The 17,751-nt window shown below is 38.5% G+C and overlaps 2 protein-coding genes across 7 annotated transcripts; one reads left to right on the top strand and one right to left on the bottom strand.

Annotated features, from left to right (window-relative positions):
- Positions 1 to 8,329, bottom strand: LOC108902357 (butyrophilin subfamily 3 member A2). Of its 2 annotated transcripts, XM_051068518.1 has the most exons (7): positions 8,271 to 8,329; positions 7,778 to 7,856; positions 7,576 to 7,647; positions 2,492 to 2,833; positions 1,843 to 2,124; positions 1,621 to 1,743; positions 1 to 1,111 (listed from the first exon to the last, which is right to left on the bottom strand). In XM_051068518.1, exons 2-7 carry the CDS (start codon positions 7,845 to 7,847, stop codon positions 588 to 590), a joined length of 1,413 nt encoding a protein of 470 aa, XP_050924475.1. In that variant the 5' UTR covers positions 7,848 to 7,856; positions 8,271 to 8,329; the 3' UTR covers positions 1 to 587. The 2 variants fall into 2 exon arrangements, with proteins under 2 accessions (XP_050924475.1, XP_050924476.1); XM_051068519.1 differs by lacking the exons at positions 7,576 to 7,647; positions 7,778 to 7,856; positions 8,271 to 8,329 and adding exons at positions 2,976 to 3,093; positions 4,070 to 4,211.
- A 565-nt stretch (positions 8,330 to 8,894) lies between these two features.
- Positions 8,895 to 17,647, top strand: LOC108902355 (low affinity immunoglobulin gamma Fc region receptor III-A). 5 transcript variants are annotated; one of them, XM_051068534.1, is made up of 10 exons: positions 8,895 to 9,004; positions 14,252 to 14,296; positions 14,455 to 14,706; positions 14,975 to 15,223; positions 15,456 to 15,632; positions 16,276 to 16,320; positions 16,490 to 16,549; positions 16,651 to 16,725; positions 16,952 to 17,020; positions 17,254 to 17,647. In XM_051068534.1, the coding sequence occupies exons 1-9, from the start codon at positions 8,974 to 8,976 to the stop codon at positions 17,014 to 17,016; spliced, it is 999 nt and encodes a 332-aa protein (XP_050924491.1). In that variant the 5' UTR covers positions 8,895 to 8,973; the 3' UTR covers positions 17,017 to 17,020; positions 17,254 to 17,647. The 5 variants fall into 5 exon arrangements, with proteins under 5 accessions (XP_050924491.1, XP_050924490.1, XP_050924492.1 ...); XM_051068533.1 differs by lacking the exon at positions 14,252 to 14,296 and adding an exon at positions 9,101 to 9,145; XM_051068535.1 differs by lacking the exons at positions 14,252 to 14,296; positions 14,455 to 14,706 and adding exons at positions 9,101 to 9,145; positions 9,304 to 9,555 and having other exon boundaries at positions 15,459 to 15,632.
- Positions 17,648 to 17,751: the final 104 nt, after the last annotated feature.

Genomic DNA, 17,751 nt, shown 5'->3' with positions numbered 1-17,751 from the left:
TTTCAGCATTGATTTGTTAGTTTATTTAAGTCTGTTTCTGGACATTGATCAGGAATCTTTGTTAAACCAAACACATAAAATAAAGAACAGAACTCATGTTATTATTATCAGATAATCATACCAAAGAAAAAAAGACAAAATATTAAAATGCATTTACAGTAGGAAATGGCTACGAAGGTAAAGTGTAAAGAATATGAACCCAGACAAAAATATTCATAAAACAAATGCCTTCACATCCATCCATCCATTATCTATACTGCTTATTCATAAGGGCAGCAGGGGGCTGGAGTCTATCCCAGCTGATGTTAACAGCTGCTTGTTCATGCAATTGTCCAGTCAACCAGTCATGTGGCAGCAGATACAGGTGTTTCTGAAGGTGAATGTCTCATAGTCTCGGCAAATATCACTATTTCCATTACTTTGTAAGAGTTTGTAGGAAGTAATGTTAGTACTTGTGCATCTATTTTGCACTCCTCTGATGACAATTCATAAAACAATGTAGGAAAATGCTGTGAAACAGCTGTTCACTTGTCTGATTACTGATATGAATAAATCTTTATCAGCGTCAGGAAAAAAACTTCTGTGGCTCAGGTTTCATATTTCTCCTTTGACCTCAGTTTCCTCTGAATCTCATTTCTGTGTTTCTCTGTCTCCTCCAGTTGGTCGATGATTTTCTCTTTCAGTTCCTCTACTCCCTTCTTCCTCTGTGTCATCTTTTTAAACACAACATCTGTTTTACACATTAATGTCTGTGAACACATTAACAATTGTTCCTGTGCTTGTTTTCTCTCCTGCAGCTGTCTCTTGGCATCTAATATGATTTCTTTCAGTCGCAAGAATCCCTTTGCTCTGTCACTTTCTGTTTCCTTCTCCACTGACTGAGCCCTCTTCTCAATGTCATCCATCCCTCTCTGCATTTCATCCTTCTGACGTTTGAGTTCATCGATAAGTTTTTGCAGTTCCTCCTTCTGTTCTGTCACTGTTTTAGTCATCTGGTCCAAGTCTCTCTCCTCCTCCTCTCTCCTCTGTAGCTCTTGGTCAAGTTTTGCCTTTTTCTCGCTCCTTGCCAGAAGTTTCTCTCTCTCTCTCTCCTCCTGATTCATCTCTGCATCTGGGTGAAGATAAAAACAGAGAATCAACTTTAGACTTGTTTGTTTAGAGGTGTGAAAGTGAATGACACAAGAGAAAAGTAAAGTACTTGAAAACATTAAAATAAGAGGTTAAAATGTGTTTCATTACAACCTCAGATATAAGCTGTTTGTAACAGGAGTTTATTCAAACCTATTAGATTTGAATAAATGTAGTTTGCACTATAAACTTCTATTCATCCCTTCTGGCTCAAAAAACAGAGTCTAAGCAATATAAGAAAAATATAAAGTGTAAAATAGAATTAACAATAGAAAAAAAATACAACTAACGAGGTTGCAAAAGCATTCAGCAGCAATAATGCAGTAGACGGTGCAAAGATATGCAGTGGTGGTGTATTGGTATGTTGTCTGACGTGGTTGCTTTGAAATATTGCCAGTAATCAGTGGCTTACAGTGACGTCAGTCGACATACACACAGATGTAGTGACATCTTGTGTTCAGTTGTGAGCATCACAAAGAACTGGACCAGTACCTTTCATTTGGTTTTGTGTCCATTTCCACACAACAAAGGCTGCTACACAAGTAAAGATGAGGATAACAACCAAGACCATGGTGAAACGAACAGTAGAAACAGATGTAGCCGGGAAGCATTCAGCTGGAATGATAAAACACACAACAGATGATAGTTATATAAAACAACATGTCTGCTGATTTGAATTTTAAAAAATGAAGAGAAAAAGAAAACAAAAAGCACCTGAAATCTGAATCTCTGTCTCTGTGGTCTGGTTGATGTTGTTCTGTCGGACTCTACAGGTGAAGCTGTTGCTGTGTCTCTTCTCCACAGTCACTCTGCTGCTGACAGTATAGAGGTCATCAGGACCTCTGACTGTCTCTGTAGGTCCAGCAGAGAGGAGGTTTCCCTCACCGTCCAGCCACAACACCTCAGGCTCTGGATACCAGCCTTTAGACTCACACTCTAACACCACTGTGCTGCTGTTTAGGTTAATCCCTGATATGACAGGTGCAGAGACAGAACCTGATGATGGAGAAGAGAAGAGAAAGTAATTAAACACAAAACCTGTTAAACTTACATAACTCTTTCTTCAACAAACAACCTTTGGCTGAGTACAGACGGTGGCACTTTAACCAAATGTAACTGCTGTTTGCTTCCTGTTTTCCTGCAGGAAGTCAATGTTTGCCACCAGTTTACAGGTACAGCTTTTCTTTTAATATCATCTGTCTCTGTAGCAGAAATGTCCATTTGCAGGGTGTTGGTTGATGATCATTGATCAAACCAGCAACAATTTCTGATTTTGCCACTAGTGGTAATTATGGGGGATTTAACCAAGACATTAAACCTCATTTGTATAAAACATCATGTTCAAAAACCCATGTTCACTCACCAACAACGAGCTCAACAGTAGTTTCTTTGGCCTGTGAGGCAAAGTAGCATCTGTATTTCCCATTATCAGAGTGTTTGACTGCAGACAGTCTCAGAGACAGGTCTCCGTGCTTCAGGTTCTCGGCAGATACTGACGTCCGTCCCTGGTAAGACGGGTTCTGGTTCACCAGAAGGTCTTGACCTAGATGCCACACGTGGACAAATCTGGGCTCCAGGTCAGGTCTTCCCCACTCCACACTCCCAGAAACAACATCAACTGCAGGCTCCAGGTGGCATGGCAAAATGACATCATCACCAACTAAAGCTACTATTGGTTCAGATGGTCCAACCACCTGAGACTGACCTGGAGAGACAAAGAACTCATTTTAGGTCCTGCGTTCACAAAGAACTTGTGTATTAGTGAATATTAGTTGATGGTCATTAAGTGATGTGTTATTTCTATGCCACCCTTTAACATCCTAAGCTGAGGTTAGTGTGTACGTTACCTCCACATGCCTCTGCCAGCAGAAGGAGAATCACTGTGTGGTGAAAAACTGAAGCTCTGAGAGAACTGAGCCGAGATTTAAAAGAGAGTCCATCACTCAGGGAAATCATCCTGAAGCTCTGAGGAGAAATCAAAAAAGGAAACATGATAAATAATTAAAAAACAATAAAAAGAAGTCATCACTCCCTGTGATTCATGCTGATAGGTACTGTTCAGTGTAGTTACATTAAATGTCCTCAGATGTGGATGTCAGATTAGAGAATTGGAGATAAAATTCCTAGGAAGAGCCAGTGAAGCAGAAAGATGATATCTTTTTCTGTGTTCAGAATCCCATCACACACAGAGAACCAAGTCAGAACTATCATTGCTTGTTGTAGATTTTCCTTAAGTGGAACAACAAGGCATTGCCCAAATCATAAAAACTAAAAACCCATAAAAGTTTACAGACGGCATTTTGCCTGCGTCCAATGAATCAATCAGATTTCTGCGGGGCAAAATGGCGGCCAAATCCTGGATATGTCTGACCATTTTAATTGTCCACAAGTTATTTTCAACCTTTGTGAGTTTGCTACTTTAGTAGTGAGCAGGACCTTATCACATGGAAAAGTGACATTAGAGTAGAAAGAGTCCAAACTCCCTCTGCCTCAAAAAAGCCTGATTAAAACTTAATGAACTATAATACTGCATATATAATATATATATTAATAACTGTAAATAGATAAAGATACTCAGTGGGTGTTTGCTGTTAGTTCAGTGCTATGCCCTTGTTACTGTATGTTTGTGAGAGAATTAGTTTCACTTGCTACTGACGCAGCGAAACTTCATGAGCCACATTCAGATTGTGTCTTTGAGAGTAAAATGTTTTGCAGCCATAAATAAAGTAGACCAAAAACTTACATACTATAAATACATGAATAAATAAACATAAAGTGAGAAACTCACTGCTGCACGTACACAACCTACATTTCTAAACAATTTATAAACAGGGTAAATAACCAGCTTGTTTTGGCTCAAGAATATTCAATGATACACTATTTCAAATGAAAGCTCCATTAAAACTGAAATAAAATATATTTACTGAACAAAGGTACGTACCTGTTTAATCTCAGTCAGTTCAGCCTGATGCTGTGAAGCTGTGGACAAAGTCCTTCATTAAAAAAAACACAAAACAACTGGACTTTGACCTGGTTTATAATGTGTGCTCCCTTTGTCCAAACACTGTCTCGCCTCTACACAGCATTAGAATAATCATTCACAGTGTTACTGTATACTACATATGGACATGTCTGTTTGTTTTAAGGCTATAATAATAATCAGAAGATTTTATATTGTATGAGCTTCTTAACAGTTGTTCCTCTGACTGACCACACGTCCTGCACAGGTGGAATAAAACAACCACCATAACTGAGATAATGAATAACTAGATCAGACTCTGTTCTTATCATAAAGTCCTTACATATGATATCTCAAGTTTAATGAATAGAAACTATCCACTGCAGTTTCACATGTGATCGACTGTAGCACTGTCATTTTATATAAGCTGTTTGTTCTCATATCGTTTACACAAGAAAAGCTTCAGTTTCATTTGTATTTGGAGTTTATTCGGAGTGCATTCGTTGAAGTCTCACACACACATACAAAGGGAGTCAATGTAAATTCTGTATTCAAGACAACAAGACAACTCTCAGCAACACAATATTACATTACATTATCAAACAAAGACAATTTAATCCAAATCTTCCTTTGTAAATGTTAAATATTCATTGTTAAAGGACTTGATTTAACTTTAATTTTTGCTTCTCGTGTCTGAAATCAATCAAATGTCCAACAGCTCAGCACCTGTGATCAACTTTAATATCCCATCATAAAAAAACAAGTGGCCAGTGAGATTATTCTTACAGCTCTAAATTCTTTTTACTCTCTAAGCAGATCATGGCCACGAGGGTCACGTGTTACTAATAAACTGTCATGTAAATCTGATTTGTTCCTGACTACTCTTTGTGGAGATGAACTGTATCCCTTTGACTCTCTACGTCCTCCAGCTGCATGTTAATTACCTCCATGCTGTTCTGAACTTTCTGAACTTTTTCTGTCATTGTTGCCATGATACCCTCAGCTGTTTGTATCTGTTTCTCCACGTTCAGGTCCAGCTTCTCCAGTTTCTCCTTCCTCTTCTCCAGTTTCCTCTGAACATTTAACAGGCTTTTCTTTTCCTCTATGTATCCTTCTCTACTGTCTGTCTCACTCTCTGCTACTTTCTTTTCCACTGACTGAACCTTCTTCCTGTTCTCCTTCATGTCTCTCTCTACCTCCTCCAGCTGCAGTCTCAGTTCCTGTCTCTGGTTCCTCAGACCTCTTGTCAGTTCTACCATTGGAGCAATAACCGTCATCCATGCATCCTGCTCCTCTTCCATTTTCTCAGATTGTTTCTGTTGTGCTGAGGGAAACACAGGTCAAAGGTCATAATAGAAGAAACATTATACATTTAAATAATATCAAATCAACAATCAACAACAATGATTTAAACTGATGAGCCTCTCTTCTGAAATTACATAACATTCAGCATAAAAATCCAAATTAATACACACTATTTTTATTGTTTTTATTATATGGATTATTTACATTCTGGTAAATAAATTCTTCACTATAACAACCATATTTTGCTGGCATTAAAAAAATATTTTTTCACTTACAGATTACTGATTTTCTCCAGAAAAAAACAACACATCCCAAACATGCGAGACAGAAGGCAGTGACCACGTTGACAATCAAAGAGTATAAGCAATAGGATGTGGAACAGTCAGAAGCTGGAACACACACAGAACAATGTTCATCTCACAGTTAATTTCTAATGTCCAAAAACATGTCTTCTTTTTAATTAAAACAAATCCAACCAGTACACTCGTTAGAAATCTAAAACACAAAGCAGTGTTTCATAAATCAACACATTAACTTACTAACTGATTTTACAGATCTGTAACACTAGCAGACTGTACAAAAAGTTAATAGATATAGTTAACATTATAGTATCAGTACATCAAAGTGAAGGATTAAGATAAAGCAGAGTATGTACCATTCTGTAGATATGTGCTCTGTGTCTCATGTTCCTGTCTCATGTACATTGGTGATTTATTCTGGCCTGGCTCTGAAAGCATGTTAGTGGAAACATGTTCAAAATAATGTTTTAATGTTAACTCCATTAACCCACTGAACCACCAGCAGTTAACTTTAGTATAGTGTTTTTTTCTTTTAATATCACAACATACAACAGATGAGAGTTATATAAAACAACATGTCTGCTGATTTGAAATCTAAAAAATGAAGAGAAAAAGAAAAAAAATCACCTGAAATCTGAATCTCTGTCTCTGTGGTCTGGTTGATGTTGTTCTGTCGGACTCTACAGGTGAAGCTGTTGCTGTGTCTCTTCTCCACAGTCACTCTGCTGCTGACAGTATAGAGGTCATCAGGACCTCTGACTGTCTCTGTAGGTCCAGCAGAGAGGAGGTTTCCCTCACCGTCCAGCCACAACACCTCAGGCTCTGGATACCAGCCTTTAGACTCACACTCTAACACCACTGTGCTGCTGTTTAGGTTAATCCCTGATATGACAGGTGCAGAGACAGAACCTGATGATGGAGAAGAGAAGAGAAAGTAATTAAACACAAAACCTGTTAAACTTACATAACTCTTTCTTCAACAAACAACCTTTGGCTGAGTACAGACGGTGGCACTTTAACCAAATGTAACTGCTGTTTGCTTCCTGTTTTCCTGCAGGAAGTCAATGTTTGCCACCAGTTTACAGGTACAGCTTTTCTTTTAATATCATCTGTCTCTGTAGCAGAAATGTCCATTTGCAGGGTGTTGGTTGATGATCATTGATCAAACCAGCAACAATTTCTGATTTTGCCACTAGTGGTAATTATGGGGGATTTAACCAAGACATTAAACCTCATTTGTATAAAACATCATGTTCAAAAACCCATGTTCACTCACCAACAACGAGCTCAACAGTAGTTTCTTTGGCCTGTGAGGCAAAGTAGCATCTGTATTTCCCATTATCAGAGTGTTTGACTGCAGACAGTCTCAGAGACAGGTCTCCGTGCTTCAGGTTCTCGGCAGATACTGACGTCCGTCCCTGGTAAGACGGGTTCTGGTTCACCAGAAGGTCTTGACCTAGATGCCACACGTGGACAAATCTGGGCTCCAGGTCAGGTCTTCCCCACTACACACTCCCAGAAACAACATCAACTGCAGGCTCCAGGTGGCATGGCAAAATGACATCATCACCAACTAAAGCTACTATTGGTTCAGATGGTCCAACCACCTGAGACTGACCTGGACACAGAACAATATTCATCTCTCAGTTCATTTCAGTCCAAAACATGTCTTCTTTTTAATTAAAATAAATCCAACCAGTACAATCGTTAGAAATCTAAAACACAAAGCAGTGTTTCATAAATCAACACATTAACTTACTAACTGACTTACTAACTTTTACAGGTCTTTAGCACTAGCAGACTGTACAAAAAGTTAATAGATATAGTTAACATTATAGTATCAGTATATCAAAGTGAAGGATTAAGATAAAGCAGAGTACGTACCATTCTGTGGATATGTGCTCTGTGTCTCATGTTCCTGCTCTGTATTAATACTCAAATTTATGCTTCTTGTTCCTGAGGGAGAAAAGCAGCAGACACATTCACAACAAAACATTTTAGATAAAAACCTAACATTGGTGATTTATTCTGGCCTGGCTCTGAAAGAATCACTGAACTTTAGAGTGCTGATGTGTTTGAATGTTACCTGCACACAGGATTATGAACAGTAAACACAGGAAAACAAGCCACAAGAAATAAGTCTGTCTGATCCTCATCCTGGAGATCTGAAAACAGAATTAACTGTTTGAGTGAAGAAAACGCTTCTTAAATGCAAAAGTAACATTGATTTTACTGACAAGTAGATTCAGCATTATCAACGAAATCTATTTCAAGTATAAACAGTAATGTACTCTAATGATTAATGGAATGTAACTGGTATTTTTGTTGTTCATTTACTGGATCACTGAGTTATTATTAGCGATGTGTTAACATGTAATCGTCATTTTAATCTGTGTGTGTGTTTTCTTCCATTTTACATTCATAGAAGTGTAGCTACTGTTGTGCTGCTGTGTTCTGGACCAACAGATCAATACATTAAAGATACATTTTTACTGATCTCCACCAACAGATAAGTGTCACTGTACAGATATTTGAAAAACTAACACCAAAATAAGAAACTTTTTAACTTGCTCACATACCTTTGCAGATGCATCAACGTGTCAGTTCACCTCAGGGGAAAGTCAGCAGTCTGGTCAAAGTCCTTTTCCGTGTTTGTCTATTTCCTGCAGCCTGGATGACTGTTTTTATTGTACAGGGGTAATGATGTGTGTTAATGTAGCCTATAATAAAATTTTAAAGCAGACTTTGATGCATGTGTGGACTGCACACTGTTATTAATTAATGTTGGTTCAGTCATCTGTATCAGGACACCTCCTGCAGATTTTCTAGGCATGTCGAACTGGTGGGAGGCCCCAGGTTAGTCCAGAACACTCTGGGGACATTATATATCTCATCTGGCCTGGAGAGGCTTTGGGGTATCCCAGAAGGAACTGGAAAACCTTGATGAGGAGATGCAAATTAAGCAGCTAGTTAATGTAATGTAATGTGTTTTTTGTCAAGGTCAATCAAATGCAACATATATTAAAGAGCCAGTCTAGCACTTTGGGAAACTTAGAATAGACAGATTTTTAAAAGGAAAGTTTCCCTTCAGAAACAGTGGCTCTGACAGTTGAGTCACTGAATAAAATATGTCCACCCCCCAGAACAACTGAAGCTTTAAATACAGTGAAACTGTTATGAACTGCTGTGGCCTCTGCTCTGCACAGGAAGAGGAAGTACTACACCTCCACCTACATCACATTTACTTCAGTCTGATGCTCAGTCAGTCAGCAGCAAGACGACATGGAGGTCACAGCTCTCTGCTTCAGACTGAGTGAGTACTGAGTCTGAATCTAACATCAGCTCAGAGTGATTGTTCATATAAGAACATGTGTATGTGATCACCATCTGTCCTCTTGTGTCTCTGCAGTGGTGAATGTGTTGTTGCTGCTCACTGCTCAGGCTCAGAAGTCTGGTGAGTTCACGTTTCTTCACTAATGAATCACTTTAAATGTGAGACTGTGTGTTTAACAGCTTTACTTCTACACACTTCTACAGTGATGAGTTACCAAGTTACCAGTGGGAATATAGGAAGAGATCTCTGACTTTTCTTTCTTTCTCTCTCTGACACAGACAGAGTTTTTCTTCGTATTGAACCAAATAAGTTGCAGTTCTTTGAATATGACTCCATCTCATTAAAATGTGAAGGGATCCACAGCCCAGCAGAATGGAAAGTGATGAGAAGGATTACCTCAGATATTACTGAGTGTGAGTCGTCTACAGGATCGTTGAACATTCCAGCTGCCTTTGTCTCCCACAGTGGAGAGTACTGGTGTGAAAATGCAGAGGGAGAGAGAAGCAACACTGTCAACATCTCTGTCACTGGTACGTTCAGCAACTGTCAACTCAGGCAATTTAATGTTCTTCAGAAATCGCAAAATGATGCTGAATGCAAAATCAAGAAAATTGCATTTCAGTTAAAAATCTTTTGACAGACATCTCCATTTTCGTTGGTTTGACACACCTTACGGTCCAGTCCAAATAAGATTACAATTTTAATATATGTTCACATATTATACATATGCCCAGTGGTTCTGCTACTACTGCATTACTGATGCCCGTTCTCTATCAGATGTGAGTATTTGCATAATTGTGTTGAAACTTTGTTCAGATAATTTTTCTTGTTTCAGCTGGTTCTGTGATCCTGGAGAGTCCTGCTGTTCCTGTGAAGAAGGGACACTCTGTGACTCTACGCTGTAGAAAAAAGGGAGCTTCCTACAAACTCCCAGCTGATTTTTATAAAGATGGCAGCCTCATTAAGACAGAATATACAGGCATCATGGCCATTTCCAATATTTCCACTGCTGATGAAGGGTTTTACAAATGTAGGATCTCTGGAGCTGGAGAATCACCACAGAGCTGGCTGGCTGTCAGAGGTGAGATATGACTTTTAATATATTATTTACATAGTGAATTAACCAGTGTTTCTTCACTGAGGGAAAAACTTCAAGTTGGACTGTATTTTAATATGCTTTCTACAAAGCTTAACAGATTTAGTAAAAATAATCAAGCCAATTGCCAGTGGTTCCTTGGGATTTTGCAGTTTTCCTTGCACTCCACAATACAAACAGAGTAGAACAACAGGAACATGCATGTACAGACAGGTCTGCTGCTCTCACTGTTTAAGTTTTATGCAGAAATACATGTTTATTCTAATGGAAAGCATGAATGTCCAACATTCATTTCATGGAAATAGAGCAATTAATTACTTTTTGATATGCGAAGGACCAAAGTGTTAAAGTAAAGAGAGAGTTTTTACAGAAAACTCCAGCAAATAGGAAGAACCCCATGAGGACTATGAATTATTATAACAAATGTTATAACGGTCATTTGCTGCTAAGATACCGTCTGTTATTCTAGACCCAAGTGTTGGACAGACTGGCAAACAAACCAAAGGACAAAAACTTACTCCATAATATTCTCTACTTTTATCAAACTTTCGGAAAGAACCATCCAGGGCCCCACCACCAACTAAAAGAGGCGAGTAGCACTGTGTTGACACATCAGTTGGTATAACCGCAGGGGGTCTGCAGGAATTTCTTCTTTTGGTATTATTATGAAAAAAAGAAAAAATATTTAATCCTTTCCAGTCATTCAAACACTAAATACACTCAGTGGCCACTTCATTAGGTACACCGGTTCAACTGTTTATTAACACAAATATCTAATCAGTCAATCACTTGGCAGCAACTCAATGCATTTGGCCATGTGGACATGATCAAGACAACCTGAAGTTCAAACTGGGCATCAGAATGGGGAAGAAAGGTGATTTAAGTGACTCTGAAAGTGGCATGGTTGTTGGTGCCAGACGGGCTGGTCTAAGTATTTTAGAAGCAACCATCTCTAGGGTTCACAGAGAATGGTCCAAAAAGAGAAAATATCCAGTGAGCAGCAGTTCTCTGGATGAAAATGTCTTGTTGATGCCAGAGGTCAGAGGAGAATGGCCAGACTGCTTCAAGCTGATAGGAAGGAAACTGTTACTCAGATAACCACTCATTACAACCAAGGTCTGTAGAAGAACACATAACACGTTGAACCTTGAAGCAGATGGACTACAGCAGCAGAAGACCACACTGGGTGCCACTCCTGTCAGCTGAGAACAGGAAATTGTTGAATCTATGCCATGAAGAATTAAGAAAGTTCTGAAGGCAAAAGGGAAAAGGGGGTCCAACCTGGTACTAGCAAGGTCTATCTAATGAAGTGGCCGGCGAGTGTATTTTTCCACATAACGATCATTTTATGAAACAAAAACATTCTGTGCAGTCTGTATTAGATCCTGGACACGCTGAAGAATCCGAATTAAAGTGAGACCTTCAAGTCATATGGCCGAGGTACTGTGTGTCTCCATGGCTTTGATACTGAAATACAGTTATATACTGAAATCTGAATTCCTCTAGCACCGTTTCTTTTTTATTTGGAGCCAGTCTCAGGTGGTACTGGGCCAGAGCTGAGGTACAGTGGGGACAGGTTGTCAGCCACAGGACTGACACATAGAGACATTTTTACATTCATATTCACACCTCTGAGCGGCAATCCTTTCATCATGGATAACATTATTTACTTTATATTGATGGACAGAGATGCATTTTTCCTAAACCTGATCATTTCTTAGAAAGTGACATGATCACATCCTGTTACTCAGTTTTAAAAACGACATATAACAGTCATATATTATAAGCTTGTGTCATGATGTTACAGCACAGACTCTGTGTTTTTGTCTTTGCAGCTCCTCACACAGAGACTCGACCCTCAGAGACTCTGTCCACCTCCTCAGACCAGCCCTGTCATGTTTACCTGATCCTGAGGACTGTTTTCACCATTTTAATGGTGGCTCTGCTTCTGCTGCTGGTGGGACTCCTTCACTGTAGGAAACTCTGAAAATGTTTTGTTTTTTTTGTTTTTTTTGTCTTTGTAATATATATATCTACACCATTTGTTTTCTTTTCCTTTGCCCTTGTTGCTTCAGAGTTAAAGTTAAAGATTAAAAACCACAGAGGTGGTGAACAGATGCCTGACCTATTTTCAAAAGGCCTGTGTTTCTGCTTCAGATGCTACTGATAATTTGAGCTTGTATGCTTTTGCAACCACATGGGAAAATGTAGATCAGACCATCAGTAGCTTCTGTAGAGACAGCAAAACCATTATAAAGGTTTTTAATAGAAAATGAGCCAAGAGGATCACAATCTGTGAAAAAGGGGTATAAAACTGTGAAAGTGTTATTTTTTTATTTCTTTATGATAAAAAAAAAAAAAAAAACATTCCTGATCATCGCAGGGCATCAACCAAGTACGTCCTCTACCTGTTTGTCATGTTAATGGTGAAATGATCAAGGCACAGTTGAGGTCTGTAGAGTATTCAGGTCAGTAACTCCACAGTTTCTTTTCTTTCTGCTGATTGTGATGCATTTAAGTCCAGGACCAGTCTGAGGTGATGGTAGTTTTCTGCTGGAAAGATGACAACAGCTTTATTATTCTTTTTTTTATTCTTTTTTTATTATTGTATAATTATTATTTCAGAACAGTTCTAATGCCATACATTTGTTAGCCCCTTAACTGCATAAAGATGTGATTATGTTGACTGTAAAGAAGTTCAGAGTGTGAGAAGTCAAATAAAGGTACCTGACATGCTGTCAGATCACGTCCACACCTTCTTAAACCACTTTGATGGTTTGTGTACACTGCTGCATGATGACCACAGCATCTCTATATTTCTCTGAGCGTCTGAGTTTATTAAAGCTAAAGGTTTCTCATACTGTGCTGCTATTTGTTGCTACAAACTGTGAGACCTGAAACGTTTTCTGTGGCCAAACTCTGACATGTTAAAAGAACATGTAGTGTTATAAAAGGATCGAGAACCAAAGAGGTTATTTTATCTCTAGTTCATACACAAAAACTGAACTTCAGCTTTTCAGCATTTGGGCCAAAGTTCCTGCTCTGGGATAAAAGAGAGTCTCAGTGTAGACAGAGCTGAGATTGTTCTGATGAAACACCTCAGTATAACTCATAACTTTGCAGTGCAGAGGAAAGAAATGTTAGAGACGTGTAATAAGTGGCTGGTTTCAGCAGAGGGCAGAACAGGACTGCATTTATATGACCATATATGAGGGAAGAGAGAGAGACAAAAGTATGTGGACACCACTGTCTTTTTCCTGAATGGAAGTGAATCCCTGCAGCCAGGTTCCTGGTGGAAAACCTGAAATCAGAGAAGTGGCAGTAATGTTTATGTGTCCATATACTTTTGGTCATGTAATTCAAATACATGATTAGATTATATAAAGATGAATATCTAGCCTTCACTTCATTTTCAGATCCAGGTTTCCTAGTTTCCCTTCAGAAACAGTGGCTCTGACAGTTGAGTCACTGAATAAAATATGTCCACCCCCCAGAACAACTGAAGCTTTAAATACAGTGAAACTGTTATGAACAGGACACCTCCTGCAGATTTTCTAGGCATGTCGAACTGGTGGGAGGCCCCAGGTTAGTCCAGAACACTCTGGGGACATTATATATCTCATCTGGCCTGGAGAGGCTTTGGGGTATCCCAGAAGGAACTGGAAAACCTTGATGAGGAGATGCAAATTAAGCAGCTAGTTAATGTAATGTAATGTGTTTTTTGTCAAGGTCAATCAAATGCAACATATATTAAAGAGCCAGTCTAGCACTTTGGGAAACAACAGATTTTTAAAAGGAAAGTTTCCCTTCAGAAACAGTGGCTCTGACATTTGAGTCACTGAATAAAATATGTCCACCCCCCAGAACAACTGAAGCTTTAAATACAGTGAAACTGTTATGAACTGCTGTGGCCTCTGCTCTGCACAGGAAGAGGAAGTACTACACCTCCACCTACATCACATTCACTTCAGTCTGATGCTCAGTCAGTCAGCAGCAAGACGACATGGAGGTCACAGCTCTCTGCTTCAGACTGAGTGAGTACTGAGTCTGAATCTAACATCAGCTCAGAGTGATTGTTCATATAAGAACATGTGTATGTGATCACCATCTGTCCTCTTGTGTCTCTGCAGTGGTGAATGTGTTGTTGCTGCTCACTGCTCAGGCTCAGAAGTCTGGTGAGTTCACGTTTCTTCACTCATGAATCACTTTAAATGTGAGACTGTGTGTTTAACAGCTTTACTTCTACACACTTCTACAGTGATGAGTTACCAAGTTACCAGTGGGAATATAGGAAGAGATCTCTGACTTCTCTTTCTTTCTCTCTCTGACACAGACAGAGTTTTTCTTCGTATTGAACCAAACAGTCAGCAGTTCTTTGACTATGAACCCATCTCATTAAAATGTGAAGGGACCCACAGCCCAGCAGAATGGAAAGTGATGAGAAGGATTACCTCAGATATTACTGAGTGTGAGTCGTCTACAGGATCGTTGGATATTCCAGCTGCCTTTGTCTCCCACAGTGGAGAGTACTGGTGTGAAAATGCAGAGGGAGAGAGAAGCAACACTGTCAACATCTCTGTCACTGGTACGTTCAGCAACTGTCAACTCAGGCAATTTAATGTTCTTCAGAAATCACAAAATGCAAGTGGTGGAGTCTTGGCACAGCGTCATTAGGACTGGAACTTTATTGTACATTCAAGATTATTCATGACGTCTGAATTTCTTCCCTTTTAAAGCAGCTGTTACTTTTTTCTGTAACAGCTGCTGATGATCTGATGATCTAGTTTCTGTCATATGTGAAAACAGGATTATGTATAAAATGTTATTTATCTTTTGTTGTTGTTGTCTTTCAGGTGATGGTGTGATCCTGGAGAGTCCTGCTCTGCCTGTGACAGAGGGAGATGCTGTTACTCTGCGCTGTAGAAGGAAGGGAAGTTCCTCTGACCTCCCGGCTGATTTCTATAAAAATGGCCTCATCAGTGGGACTGGATATACAGGCCAGATTACCATCCCCAGTGTTTCCAAGTCTGATGAGGGGCTGTATAAGTGCAGCATCTCTGGATCTAACGGAGAATCACCAGAGAGTTGGCTGGCTGTCACAGGTAAGACATACTTTTATGAGGCTAATTTGAATTTTTCAATGAGATCCATATATATGGAGTTAAACACACAGTGTAATAATAATTACAGACTACAGGTTTCTAGTGGCTCCTTGAGGTTGCAATGTTAATTACTTTCAATACAAATGAGTTCGACTGATGGAACAATATTCAGTAAAAGTGTTCTATGTCAGTGACTTTAATATTGTCATATGACGTTGTCTAATGATGTTAGCAGCAAATACCACACCTTCCACACCTCAAGAGAGACAGACTCACCCAAGTCAAGAGTCTCCTCCTAACCACCTTGGCTTAAATCAGCTCTCCATCCAGTTATCAGTTGTCTTCACCATTTTGTGTGTGGCTGTGCTGCTGTTGGTGATGGGACTACTTCACTGTCGCAAACAAAGAGGTACAAAAAAGTACTCATTCAAGAAATATGAATTATGCTTTTAATTGTGGTTTCTTCTGTAGAGAATGGCTCCTAAAAAAGAAGAAGAAGAAAAAAACATCCATTATCCTGCAGACAGACTGACTAACAAACAGCACAACTGCCATAAATCTGCAGCAGCAACCACATTTTAAAACTCTTAAAACTTATTTTAAACATGGATATAAATGTAAAACAGCTAGAATTAACAGGGAAAGGTACAAAAAACTTCATTTAGAATGCCACTGTGGTATATGTAGATATAGATTATATGTGTTGGAAAAGTGCCATATTGTGCAAAACATTTGACTGTGTGTGACTTTTTTCACAGATTAACCCCCATTTGGTATTTGTGTTCCAGTAAGACATAAATAAAATTGAAACATCAAATCCACATGTTAAATTGTCACGATGATTCCAGCCCAGTATGCAACTTGTAAAACCAGCAGCTGATATTTTTAAAAAATGTAACCGCAATCTTTCCCTTACCGTAAATCCTAATCACACCTTAATCTTAGGTTATTTGCCATAACCACAATAATTCCCTCAGTAATATCACTCAAATCCATTTCCATCTCTTTTCGTCTGTTTCCTTGATGCTTTTATTTTTCTTTTTGTTGTACAGTTGCATGTTTTTCCTCTGAGATGCCAAGAGGAGGCTCAGACCCAGGTGAGTATGAAATAAGCACAAAGAACACAAACCCTTTACATGGTATATTACCATCATTATTAAAAAATGAACTTAGGTAAGCTAGTTGACAGACACTATTTAACTACCACCACTAGACACTACTAAGTGTTTATTACTGTTATTCTTGTCTCTTTCTATGAACATGCAGCTGTAGCTGATCCACACATGGCTACATATGCTAATGTCACAAACGACACAAGAAGAAGAGGTACATTATTTCTATTTTTTGTGCAGTTGTGAGTATGAAAGATATATATCTAATACAGTATGTATAGAATATGTATGGAGATGATTTTTTTTTTTTTTCAGGTTGTCAAGAGGAAAATGTATCTGACCCAAACAATGTAACATATGCTGTTGTCAATACAAAGAGGAAAGAGAGAGGTATATTACTGATATTTTACCCCGAGAGTTCAGAGTGATGCTGAACTATAGATCCGACAGAATTAGTTACCACTCATGACAGAGGGCACTGCTGCTCAGCAAAGTTACACTGTGTTGCTTTAACATAAATCTAAAGTTGTGTGTCATCTGCAAAACATTTTATAAAATACATCTAAAATTGTAACAGCTAGCTTGTAATTGCTAATGTTTTCCTTTTATGTCTCAGTTTCTAGAGAGGCAGATGTATGTGATTCAGTCAAAGCAACATATGCTCTTGTACAAAGGACATAGAGAGGTACTTCACATTTACTTTGTTGTTTTTTCTGTAATTTTGACTTCAGTCCAGAAGTTCAGTTGCACTGAAATATTAAGTCTGTTTATCTGGATCATAATTGATACCAAATACGTAGTAGTTGATTCAAGATGATACAAGTCTTTACAAAAAACTTTAAATTGTGTGTACTTTTGTTTATTATTCATATTTCTATTAATGTTATCATGACAGCTCTAATTCTATGTGTGTTCCAGGTCACTTACAGCAAAAACACCTGACTGATGGATGGAGCTGTTACATTGTTGTGCAAGGATATGCATCCATACTGTGGGCTGCTACAGTAATTTGTAGCTTTTTCAATTAACATGTTTAAATATTTTTTGAGATACATATTAAAGTTAAGATTAAAATATTCAGTGAGACTGAACTATGTTTATATCTGTTAGCCTGTGTTTAGTTTGTGTAATGATGCTTGTTGTGTAGCTGATCTGTTTGGTTTGTTCTTGCCCAAGAGTTGCATCTTTTTTCAGTTTTTTTTCTCTCTAAATTTGCTTTCATATACATTTATGACTTCAGAGTTTTCTAAAGAGGCGTGCTGGAAAAATGAATGTAATGAATCAATGAAGTAATTCAACAAAGTAAATAAAAGCTACCAGCCTGGTGTCACCAAACACACCAGTTTCTTTAAGTTTTCATATGTCATTTCATACTTACCCCTCAGAAAACCAGCATAAAATGACACTTAAAAGGCT

The sequence above is a fragment of the Lates calcarifer genome, unplaced genomic scaffold, assembly GCF_001640805.2.
Source record: "Lates calcarifer isolate ASB-BC8 unplaced genomic scaffold, TLL_Latcal_v3 _unitig_4816_quiver_743, whole genome shotgun sequence".
Lineage (NCBI taxonomy): Eukaryota > Metazoa > Chordata > Actinopteri > Centropomidae > Lates > Lates calcarifer.
Note: the sequence above shows the minus strand (reverse complement) of the source record. Positions and strands in the feature narration are given on the sequence as shown.

What these genes read in the sequence shown, in the direction of transcription:
- LOC108902357 (XM_051068518.1), bottom strand. Translation starts at nt 7,847, where the DNA reads ATGAGGATCAGACAGACTTATTTCTTGTGGCTTGTTTTCCTGTGTTTA. An exon ending in GAGCACATATCCACAGAATG is followed by an intron (nt 2,834 to 7,575) that starts GTACGTACTCTG and finishes TTGTCTCTCCAG; the next exon opens with GTCAGTCTCAGGTGGTTGGA. An exon ending in GACAGAGATTCAGATTTCAG is followed by an intron (nt 1,744 to 1,842) that starts GTGCTTTTTGTT and finishes TTATCATTCCAG; the next exon opens with CTGAATGCTTCCCGGCTACA.
- LOC108902355 (XM_051068534.1), top strand. Translation starts at nt 8,974, where the DNA reads ATGGAGGTCACAGCTCTCTGCTTCAGACTGA. An exon ending in TGCTCAGGCTCAGAAGTCTG is followed by an intron (nt 14,297 to 14,454) that starts GTGAGTTCACGT and finishes TCTCTGACACAG; the next exon opens with ACAGAGTTTTTCTTCGTATT. An exon ending in TGTCAACATCTCTGTCACTG is followed by an intron (nt 14,707 to 14,974) that starts GTACGTTCAGCA and finishes GTTGTCTTTCAG; the next exon opens with GTGATGGTGTGATCCTGGAG.